Source organism: Neodiprion virginianus, chromosome 7 (genome assembly GCF_021901495.1).
Source record: "Neodiprion virginianus isolate iyNeoVirg1 chromosome 7, iyNeoVirg1.1, whole genome shotgun sequence".
NCBI lineage: Eukaryota > Metazoa > Arthropoda > Insecta > Hymenoptera > Diprionidae > Neodiprion > Neodiprion virginianus.
The window spans coordinates 4,854,811-4,866,746 of record NC_060883.1 but is presented as its reverse complement, the minus strand read 5'-3'; the positions used below and the strand labels follow the sequence as shown (position 1 = coordinate 4,866,746).

Sequence of the window (11,936 nt, the reverse complement as noted above, 5' to 3'; positions counted from 1 at the left end):
CGTATAAAACTCGGCAAAGCCTGATATTTCCTCGAATAACGTTGTCGCGTTCAGGATTTTTATTTTCTCCAGAAAAAAATTGGATCGACGATGTTACTTCCGCCGTTGATAGCAATCCTTTCGCGTTTACGTGCGAGCAAATTGGGACTTGCGATTCGAGTAACCAACGCGATAGCTGATGAATTGCAACGTTATACGTACACATACGTATATCTCTCTATATTATAAATATATCTCGCGCCAGGAATCCAGCCCTTCCTTCCACCACCCGTCCCTCCCTTCACTATCGCCACATTTACACCTATGCAGATTCAACTCTTTATCCCAAGTTTATGCCCTTGTGACTACGAAGGTTCAACCCTTTACCCTACGTATATACCGTAACACCTATCAAGATTTGACCCTTCACCTTCTGTATATACATCCATCTAGGAACCAGGGATTCAACATTATACAAGGGGCGAAGCCCCCCCCCCCCCCCCCCCCCCCCAAAATATTTGTATCTAACTGTAATGCAGAGAAAATTTTAATCACAATTTGCCGTTATTCGTGGTTTGTCATATTCTAAAAAAAAAAAGAAAAACATTTTGTTCCTTACGTCGATAAAACCAAATAATTTTCATATAGTTACTGCGTCGTGTGCGTAACGAGTTTCGTGTAAATAATTATACATACCTACGTATGTACACATATGTACGATATATCAGGGCTAAAAAAAAAACAAAAAAATAAAAAATAAAAAATGTCCAACTTCTTTTCATTTATTATATTCATTAATTTTCAAGCGAATGAATGAAAATTCTTTCTTTGCACTTGAGTACATGTTGATTGAATTGTTGTTCCCAGCTTTCACACGGCCTCTCAAATATACGAACGAACGCATAATTAAAGACGTCGACCTGATCAGAAGTAATTAAAACATTACGTACGGAGGAAATGAAAGACATTGATGCTAACTATTTTTTCTCAACGATTACCGGTGTCAAAAGCAGTTGAACCTATTTCGCAATGATTATCAAAAACCTGATATACGTGAATACGTGTAATATCGGTATGTAAGCGTACACGTGTGTGTATTAACTACACGTAGATATGTAATATAGAATTCTAGGTCATATCACAATGTCGGTGGATATATATTATTAATATACATAAATAACGCATTAAGTGCAATGATTTGTATGCGGAGTGACGGTGAACCGAATTATTCCGGTAAATACCGCCCTTTTACTCATGTCAGTGTACCTATCCAATGAATGAACATGTTTGAAAACTACAACTCGGCGCCAAATTGATTATCCTTTCATTTACTCCTCGGCAGCGATGGACGCTAACTTGAAAATAATCGACGCGTCGATCAATCGAGTCCAATAAAAAAATCTCACACGACTCGGTTAAATCGGCTAAAATTAATAGATTAATAGATGGTTTCGTATTTTTTTTTTTTTTTTCAAACCGTGCATCCGAAACCAATTTTTTTTTTTTTTAATCTCAGGGTGTAGTTTTCATAGCGGAAAAGTATTTTCATAATTTGTAGTTTTATTCAAAATATTTTTCATTTTCTGGTGAAAACATTCATTCATCTTTCACTTGTTGTACACTGAGAAAAATTTAATTTGTTGTAGTGACTAGAAAAATTCAGTAAAACAGTTGTCGTTATAAAAAAACTGTTTGAATATTGTTGGGATTACGAAAAACTAGTTACGCGTAAACATTTTGCGCTATCGTCGATCCTTTTTTGGTTATTGCAACGCAAAATCAGTTTCCGAGGTTTGCTCTACTTTTTTAGCTAAACAAGGCTTTAACGTCAATTTATTCTTGCGCGAGCGTTAAATTTTCGCAACGGTTGCAAGAAAATCTAGCAACAGTGATCGTAACGAGAAAGAATAGTAACTGATACTAGAGTTTCCGATAACGGCTGGAAAACTAATTTTCATTTTTTACCCTGGATCTATATTTTTCGATCCTGGTAAAAAACGAAAATAGTTAAGGACCGAGCGGTAACCGGAAATAAAAATTTATCTCAGTGTATAAAACATGTACTTAATAAGTAAGACAATGATAATAACTTACGCTTTAATCATATAATCACGTAAAAAACAGAAACCAATTGCGATGAAAAATAATCGATTATACTCGATTAATAATCATTCTTACTTCTCGGCTTATCGTATTTCCATGTCGCGAAGAAACCACCATGAAAGTTTAAATGTGAGTATATATCTATAATAGATACGTAATAAAATTGTGAGAAAATAATCGTAGACTAAACAAACATCTTATCTATTTTCACAATAACGAGCAAATCTGATCTACTCCAAATAATTCTTCTTTCGGAACTGTGTTAAGATTGAAAATATGACGAAACACGTTGTTCAAATACGTTATCACTTCTAAAAGTGAGTTTCGAATATCAATCGGATATTACAATTTCACCGATGGAAGTTACAATCAGGCCTTAAATAATTATTCTGACTCGGTATTGATTGCAGAATATCTCGAATCTCAACGAACGTTGTTTGAATATTAAAAAAAAATCCTTAACACCTTTAATTATGGACATGGTAATAAAAAAGACGAGAAAATTGCTTGAAATACCGTCACAAGTTTTATTGTTCAGATCCTAAGCTGTTTCGTACCGCATAAACACTGAAATAGTATACAATATTCATTTTGATACATACCGCATTTAGACACTTATTTACAATGTTCATTTGAACACGTACACAGTAATCAAAATATCTGCTCAAATGAAAAGTAAATTAATTAATCGTACTCATATAAAATGCTGCATCTATTTTTTTTTTCTCTCTCTCTCTCTCTTTTTTTTTTCTTTACTTCATTTATAGTCAGTCAATGTCTTATTGTCACATTTGTGTTAATCAAAGGGTATACATAATTATCATTATCTAATTAAAAATAGGTATCGTTATAATATTTCCCCAACGATTTGCAGATTTTGTACAAAATTCGTTGGCATATAATATAATGGTAAAAAATTACATCGATTGTTGTTCGTCAATTTACCGAAACATTATAACTTCATTTCAATAAGTTAAACCGATATCCTGATACACTGGAAACACACATTATTATACTTCAAACGTAAGTAAGAATTTTTTCAAATTCAAAAGCTCACCACTTCTTACCGTTAACAAATTTGTACTTTACACGCAATCATATTTAGTTATTATTTGTGTTGCGAATCGTTGCAATCGATGTAATTTTTTTTTTTTTACCCCTATACGCTTACATCATTTCTATAACCGTATTGATCGAAGTTCGATTGCTCGATTATTTTGAAAAATCTATATTCTTAAAAACGCTCAACTATACGTAGAGTAGTAATGATAGTTATAATAATATATGGTGATAAATTAAAATCCTCGTCTGTCATCTAATGAACTTTTTAGTCGATATCAATAATAATAATAATAATAATAATATTAACAACAACAACAATAATAATAGTAATAGTACAAGGACTCCGTATGTTTGTAATAATATTACTAGGACAGCCGAACTCTCGTTTTTTTTTTTTTTTTTTTTTTTTTTTTTTTTTTTTTTTTTTTTCTACATCCGACACTAGCAGGTCACCCTGTGTACAAATTTTTGGTCATAATTTATTGATTCATCTACGTAAGATATGTGTGTAGTTGTAACACGATAGCGTGATATCTGCATCGAAATTGCGAAAATTAAAATTCCGCGTTTAAATATATTATTATTATTGTTACAATAGTTTTATATATTTTTTCCTCGTTCTTTGTCATTTTTGTTTTATTTTCTTAGCAATTTCTTTTACCCTCGTTTCTACGAGTTGATAACGATTTTGTACACCCTTGTACTTTGATTCTTCGTGTAATATTGAACATTTAAATTTAATCGTGTTCATGCATAAATATATTTCAATCACTCCGTCATGCTGTGATCATTTTGAATCGATGGTAACGCGCGAACAATAAATCGCGTCAGCTGTTTTTAATTATAAGTATATTATAACCTCTATTTTTCTTTTCTTTTCTTTTTTTTTTTTATTCTCTCTCTCTTTCTACTTTCGTTAATATATTTATACAATGACAAAATAAAATTCAGAGGAATGCGTGAGATTGAAGATGGGAGATAAATGTGAGAAAGAAAAAAAAAAAAAAAATTAAAAAAAAAGGAACAGTTTACCCGGCTTTATTTAACTTATCGTTGTTATTAAATTATGCGTGAAAAGGAAATTAACTAGGAACATAGAACCGCAGACGTGTAGAAGCAAGGAAAAATTATCATCAAAAGTCACCGATAGTATCATTTTTTTTTTTTTTTTTTCTGGCTGATTATCATATCGAGTTGAATTCAATAATAAACTTCGATCTGAGATACGACGAAAAGAAGCTTATTTAATATTAGTCTTGCGTTAATTTGTTTTAATCAATAGTCTACTGAGCAAAATCGACGAAATATTGCAATATCGTCGTAATGAAAAATATTTCAAATATATATGTACATTAAAAAAGGAATAAGGGCTCTAGATCTTTTTTCACGTTCCTTGGACAATAATATTAACAATATTATGCAATAATCGATTCGCTGCCCTATTATTGATTCGCTTTTATCTATGCCATTTAAGACGTCGTTCAGATCAGTTTGTTACAGTATTTTCATTAAAATAATATTTCGAGTGGTTGGTTCGAGTATTCATTCGGTCTAATAGGACTCGTAATTTATACGAATAATTTACCTAGTCTAAGTTGCAAGCGGATACAAGTGTTATATTTTAACGATGCCTTTTCCCAATCGTTAGCAAAACGTATTGTATCGGGTCTTGAAAATTTCTCAACACTTTCTTACACGAGTAAATATTTTTATCAATCGTTTCAATTTATTTTTACTCAGCGATTTAAAAGAGAAAAAAAAAAAAAAAAAAGAATCAGGCGTTACAAGTTTTTAAAAACGAATTCTCAAAGATATCGTTTCCTTGAACGAAATCGTAAATCAACATGTTTTACTACGAATTAAACTCTAGCAATTTTGGATTTGAAATATTTGGCAAATGTTGAGTTATAGCATTGAGTCCGATTTCCGAGTCAATTATTTTGAAACATTTTGCGGAAAATAAAGAATGAATAAATATAAAAAAAAACTTCTCCCCTCTCGAATATCTTGACAATTACAAGAAGAACATTTCGAACAATGATAATATCTAACTTTATACGGATATACAGTCGAACATGTGCAAAGTGATTCCGCAATTGTATGCTAAAGATACCGCGTCGATGAATTTGATACATCTGTGGAATGAACATTTTTTTCACCCAACGAATCATCAAAGTCCCATTACATCAATCAATTATACAGAATTCACATAAGTAACAATATCATTCAACACGTAGGGTTATGCATAATATGTATACGCGTTTTCCTTATAGTTATATATATATTATATATTATATATATATATGTGTGTGTGTGTATGTACGAATGTATGTATAATATTATATATCATATTTACCGGGTCAACCGAAATACCTTACAATATGATAATATGTAATAATAATGTAACGCAAAGCGAGATTAGCCCTTTTTTTTCTTTTTCATACATACAATACGACGTAATATATAATACAAAATAATCCTAAATAGAAAAAAAAAAAAAAACTACGTCAATATTTGTGTATAAATTAATTATAGTTACAGTAAAAGTAATCATGCGTGAAAGGTGCATCGTGGAACGCGGATAAGAGAAAAAGAAATTGAAGAAACATGTATAAAAAAAAAAAAAATCCATTTTCTTCAATCAAAAATAAGTCATATACGTCACTTGGAACGGACAAATAATTACACTGTTCGGATCGTTATTGCAATATGGTTGACCGTGCGGTTCGTCAGGCACCCAATTTCAATGTGGCTGCTCGTTGCACTTGGGCGCCGTATTTATTTATTTATTTATTTATTTTATTTTTATTTTTTTTTTTTTCTTTCTTTTCTTGTTTTTTTTTCTTCTCACCTCACGCGTTATCGTTGCCGTCATGGTATGCTAGAAATACTATAAATGAACTTTCGTTTAATTTCATTTAAATTGAGGCCGTTAAACCTGAGCGGGTTTCGATTTTCCAACTACCAGCATTATCTTCTGCAGGAACCTCGTTGTGCTTACTGAAACAACGTTCAATTCATTTATCTTCGTTAGTATGCATAGAGAAGATGTTGGGACATTTTTAATGCGTTTACGGTATCAGAAATAACTGTGACCATGATGATCACCTCAAATCGTTCTGTTCGAAATATTCTTTAAGAAAATCGTTAAAAATCGACGAAATTCGTACCAGAGTCTCGAGTAAATTCTGAACGGAACGATTTGGTTCTAGTTTTTTTTTCTCTTTTTTCTTTTATTCATCACAACCTCGTCGTATAAATAAAATGCTCGATTCGAGCATCTTTTTAATAGAAAGTGCGTATATTATAGAAATCGATTTGTGAGGGTGTGCTTTGGCGCGTGTGTCATAATAATAAAGCAAGCAAAATCATATTCGATAAATAAATAAATAAACAAATAATGAAAAAAAAAAAAAAAATAAGAAAAGATTTACCTATTATGAGAAAGAATAAATATGAATTCCATAGTTATTATTACTTGTAAAGTTACAGTTATTGTTGAAAAATTTAATTACAGTTAATTTGGCAGTGCAATAAGCGAATGGCAAAATATTTACTAGTGAATACTTATCATGATATAGGCTTGTAAAGGTTACTTATTATAAAAAGCGTGGAAAAACATTGCCGAGACTGTGTATTAGTGCTGTGGTATAAATCGATTAAACGGCAGCTTCGATTAATAGTTTTTTTTCGATTAGAGCACTACTATACAATATCTCTTCGAAGCGAAGACAATTTTTTTTTATGTAAATTGCATACGCATGCACGTGAGGCGATAAAATGATAGATATGATATTCGAAGAAGTATATTAAATAATTAATAATAATAGTAATAATTATGTATCGTGTGTTATGAACCTTAATTTGTCTTTGGTCGGACAACCATCATCAGCTTCTGCATACTTTGGGTGAAGGCTCCTATATGAAAAAAAGTGTTAACTAGCAGAAAAATAAAATGAGTGAAAATTTTAACTACAATAATATGTATAACAAGTGTTTTCTCGTGTATGTATAGCCGTGTGTTTCTCGAATAGTCAACGATAGTGTTGAAATAATAAACCTGTTCAGTAACATTGTACGATAATATAATTATATAAGATATATGGAAGAAAGATGACAAAAAACAAAAAAAAAAAATAGTTACACGATAAAACTCGAGTGTTTTTTTTTCTTTTCATGTTTAATGATAAATGATCGTCATTGCTCTCTGTGCACGACTAAAACCCTTACGATAAAAAATTCTGTCAGTGTCCCAAGGGATGTATCGGTGATACGGTTGTGTCAGTTAAACAAAATTACGAGCAAGCGAAATTTTCAGTTCTTAGACGTTTCCCGAAAGTGGAGTTGTAAATAATTTATTCCTGCCGTCATTCTTTTCGTTGTGGAATGACGCTGAATTGCCGATATACTCTAGGAATGGTATTACAGACAAAATAGAATTTCAAGTGGCGTGGAGTCGGCAATACTTGTCGGATATCTTCCATTTTTTTATAACCTCAAACTAGTTTTAACTTAAATATTGTATCGAATGAGAGAGATGCGTGTAACTTTTTCCCTCTATAATTGATAGTAAGAAATGTGATTCTTCCTTTATAAAATTACTGCAACATTATCTTACCATCTTTGAGAGAAGAATTTTCTTTTCATTTGTTTGCCATGCGGAATTTGATAAAAGTCAAATTCATCGAATTTTCAACTGTCTGAAATTTCAGTACTGAGAGTTTTTCTTTATTTCTTTTTATCATACCGTATAGCACTGCATTTTCAATATTTGACAATTAAAGTCGAAAAACTTGACACAATATTTGAGAATACCTCGGGACACTCGGAAGAAATTTTCAAGAAGAGTGTGCGGCTATTTATCTAGTCTTGATATACCTATTTTCATTACTTTTAGCTTGTTTGTTCAAGTTTATCTTTCAGTACTCACCTACTGTCTTGGTGAATGACTTGGGTTTGTTTTTCCAGGCGATAAAGAAAAAGTAAACAGGTACTGATGACAAGATCATGAGACAACCGTACGCTGAAAACACGGTTACAAAGTTTCATCGGTATATTCCATATACAAAGGCTCATTATAATTGGAATTTCAAATGTCCGGCTATAATCATTACATTAATTACATAAACACGGCGCATACACGAATGATGCTGAGTCAATTAGTGCAGCTTATCAAGTCCATTATTACGACAAACGGAATAAGAAGAAAGTCGAAAGACGAATAAAAAATTAGAGTCACTTTAATTCAAGTCTGCATGTGACTATCATTTGTGATTACGTATTTATTAATAATTCTTAATCTTTCAAAGTTGTGCAATGGAATCAAGACTTTGAACTCTAAGTTACAATATTGACCGATTGAACTCCGTCATGGAAAAATATCGATAGCTAAGAATATGGTTGGCGAGTTATCGGAATTCAAAGTTATACTCATTAGTTGTAAGTAAACGTGAAAAATATATAGAAATTATGCTCAACCAGAAATGTTTCTCACCTGTCTCCATTGGCTCAGCATACATGGGAACGAGGGTGATGAAGAGCGTGGCGATTATGTACACAACGGGGAAAATGAGATTCACTTTTATTGGCCTCGGAAGATTAGGCTGCGCCCACCTAAGCCAAGGCACGCAAAGCACCGACGCACCTATACTCATCTGAGGATTGAAAACATGGTTGATTCGTCGCCAGTAGGATGCATTCAATGTTCATTCATTTCTTCACCAATTACAAATAAACGTTGTTCTCGATGGTTAGTTTCAAACGATATAAATTTCACAACACGGTGTCCAGTTAAAAATCCGTATCAAATTCAAGTACATTTAAAAATATAATATTTCCAGGACACAAGAAAGATTCAGGGTAGTTTCCCGGACTTTTGAAAGACGAGCGACATACAAAGACATTTCCAGGACCACTGGACACCATGCACAAGCACTTGACTGAGGTGTCACAATTGTTTGATCACTATTGGAGTGATTCAGGATTTCTAAATCCTTTTTTTTAAAGAGTCGAAGAATAATGAATTTAAGATTGAAAGATATGGATATGTGCAAGTGATCCCAATGACATTCTAAGCTATTATAGTAAGGTTAGTTTATAAAGGCATTGAAGTATTTCGGTCAGAACTGCTTGTCAAAATACATCAAGACAATGAAAAACAGTTCCAACTAATCGTTATCACGTTGCTTACCCAGGTGGCGAATCCCACGTAACTTATAAGTTTGAAGATATTGGACGAGGAGAGATAGACCATCGACAATAGAGCCTGAAATGAGTAAAATTTTTCAACTATTCAGCCTGTCCAATGCGGAGTTGGTATTATTAACCGCGAGTTGTGTATCTCACCATGCACAAAACAGCTGGGGTAGGAGTCAACCTGGATATTTGTATCATTGTCAGAACTTCTGGCATCTGTCCTTCGCAGGCACCGGCGTAGAACAACCTCGACGATGTTAGCAGAATACCATTGACAGCTCCGAAGGTGGATAAAGCAACGAAGACTGGTATGGTCCATGCCATCACGCCAAAGAGCCGATTGGCAAATGTCTATACAGAGCATGAATGGTTTAGATGATATACAGAATTGTGAGTTTACATCAATGGCAGGTGCATTGTTCCATTCCCTTTCCAAAGATCGTTATACTGACCAATTTTCCATATTACAGGCATCCGTTTGTAAATGAAAGATGGAGGTGACGTTGGTTTTTACTTACAACTGCTACAGCTCCGCTGCCAAGAACTTCGTCGGGACTAAGAGTAGTGTAGAAAGCAACATTGGCGAAAACGTAGACGATTGTGACTAGAGTACAGGAAATTCCAATGGCTCTGGGTAGATTCCTGGAGGAAAAGAAAATTAGTGGTAAGGTTTTTTCTCAGTCATAAATAATACTCGAATACCTTACAAGATAACCGGAGGACGGTTTAATTTTTGATACAAACACACTTGTACACACATTACATTAGGGGGAATTTTGCTAACCACATTTTCGAACTCGAGGCTTTCGTCAGCGATGATATGGTCACAAAACCATGTATGCTTCTTCCGTGAATTTATTCTCTCTAACTGGATGGCAGCGTGAATTTAGAGAATTATTATGGACGTATAATATTCCACATTGGCCGTATGGTTGTTCGACGTTGTGTGTATTGGACAAACATATTGTTTGTGACCTTGGCTTAGTTTAGTAGTGAACTTGTATCTACCATTAGACGCGTGCAGTGTCAAGGCACGCAATAAACAGTCTGATTTTCAGCATTGCCTGTGGATAATTGTTATCAATCACAAACAAACTTATCCAACTCTGAAATATTCTCACAGTTTCACCTTTATTAACTTGACATCGATAGTTACTCTAATAGTAACTTCTGGCTAGTTTTAATTCAGATAGAGTATATGTGGCACTAGGGGTATAATTGGCAAGTGAGCACGGAAATTGAGGATACATTCAATCTGTGAATATGATGGACAAAATGATACAACAGGTTTCACTTATATGGTAATGAAACTGAATAAATTTAATTTTGTGTTACAGCACTGATCAAGGCTGTCCGCTTGGCTCAAGTCATCGGGAAGCATTTCAGGGGTTTCCGGAACTCTGTCACATCAGATACGACGGCATTACTCATGGTAGCGTGAAAAGCGTTTGACAACCAAGGCTTGCAGAGAATAAAATTTACTGGAGAAGCAGTGAGGATTGACATTTTTGGGTGAAAGCCGTATTTCTGATGGTCAGCACGAAGCTGAATCTGCCACGCTGATCAGGCGCAAGAACAATAGAAATAATTTTAAATGTGTTTCGATAATTATTATAATGATGATTGCGAGCTTCTGTACGTATGACAGTATATTAAGCCGAGCAAGTGAATTTATTGGTAGATTTTATTTTACACATTTAACACAACACTCAAGTTAGATCTAGAATGCGATTACAGTAATGCGAAAATTTTTTGCAATATTTTAATTGTCCATTTGTCTACACAACATAGAAAAACTGTATGTTTATCTCGATAGTGATTGTAACAATAAATAAAAGCATCAGTGAATATAAATGTCTATTTATTCATCTATCGCTAGCTTTTGTGCCACTTTATCTTGGAACTAAGCGGATCGGAGAAATTTCAGCGAAAAATTACTCCTGGTATCAGGAGAACATCTGAGACGAGGAGCTCGATCAAAGGTACGCCTTATGCCTGAAAGCCCGTGTCACATACGTAAAAGTTTGGTTGCCTATGATTAGGCGATTACACCGAGACTGAGCAAATCGGAGAAATTGTAGCGAAAAATTACTCCTGGTATCAGGAGAACATCTGAGCCGAGGAGCTCTATCAAAGGTACGCCTTATGCCTGAAAGCCCGTGTCACATATGTATAAGTTTGGTTGCCTATAATTAGGCGCTTCCGGTTAGACTAAGCAAATCGGAGAAATTGCAGCATAAAATTACTCCTGGTATTAGGAGAACATCTGAGGCGAGGAGCTTGATCGAAGGAGCGCCTTACGACTGATGGCCGTGTCCCGTACATGTGAGTTTGGTTGCCTATGATTAGGCGCTCCCTCTTGGCTGGGCAAATCGGAGAAATTGCAGCGAAAAATTACTTCTGGTATCAGGAGAACATCTGAGGCGAGGAGCTTGATCGAAGGAGCGCCTTACGACTGATGGCCGTGTCGTGTGCATGTGAATTTTGTTGCCTATAATTAGGCGCTTCCACTAAGACTAAGCAAATCGGAGAAATTGCAGCGAAAATTACTCTTGGTATCAGGGGAACATCTGAGGCAAGGAGCTCGTCCAAAACAG

General features: G+C 34.0%; 1 protein-coding gene and 1 long non-coding RNA gene across 4 annotated transcripts in view; one reads left to right on the top strand and one right to left on the bottom strand.

Annotated features, from left to right (window-relative positions):
• Positions 1-3,154: 3,154 nt before the first annotated feature.
• Positions 3,155-11,936, bottom strand: part of LOC124308637 (Y+L amino acid transporter 2) — a 39,645-nt gene continuing 30,863 nt past the window's right edge. For 2 of the 3 annotated variants that reach the window (XM_046771509.1, XM_046771510.1), the window contains exons 6-11: positions 9,858-9,981; positions 9,490-9,690; positions 9,335-9,409; positions 8,639-8,798; positions 8,075-8,167; positions 3,155-6,144 (exon numbers count right to left, since the gene is read on the bottom strand). In XM_046771509.1, coding sequence (XP_046627465.1) covers positions 6,077-6,144; positions 8,075-8,167; positions 8,639-8,798; positions 9,335-9,409; positions 9,490-9,690; positions 9,858-9,981 — 721 coding nt within the window. In that variant the 3' untranslated portion in view covers positions 3,155-6,076. Of the gene's footprint in view, positions 6,145-7,002; positions 7,063-8,074; positions 8,168-8,638; positions 8,799-9,334; positions 9,410-9,489; positions 9,691-9,857; positions 9,982-11,936 lie in introns of all 3 variants that reach the window. The other variant, XM_046771512.1, reaches the window with a different exon arrangement.
• LOC124308638 (uncharacterized) lies at positions 6,143-11,177 on the top strand. The gene is made up of 6 exons (XR_006909054.1): positions 6,143-8,583; positions 8,657-8,893; positions 8,985-9,232; positions 9,339-9,729; positions 9,810-10,003; positions 10,677-11,177. It is a non-coding gene; the product is annotated as an uncharacterized LOC124308638 (long non-coding RNA).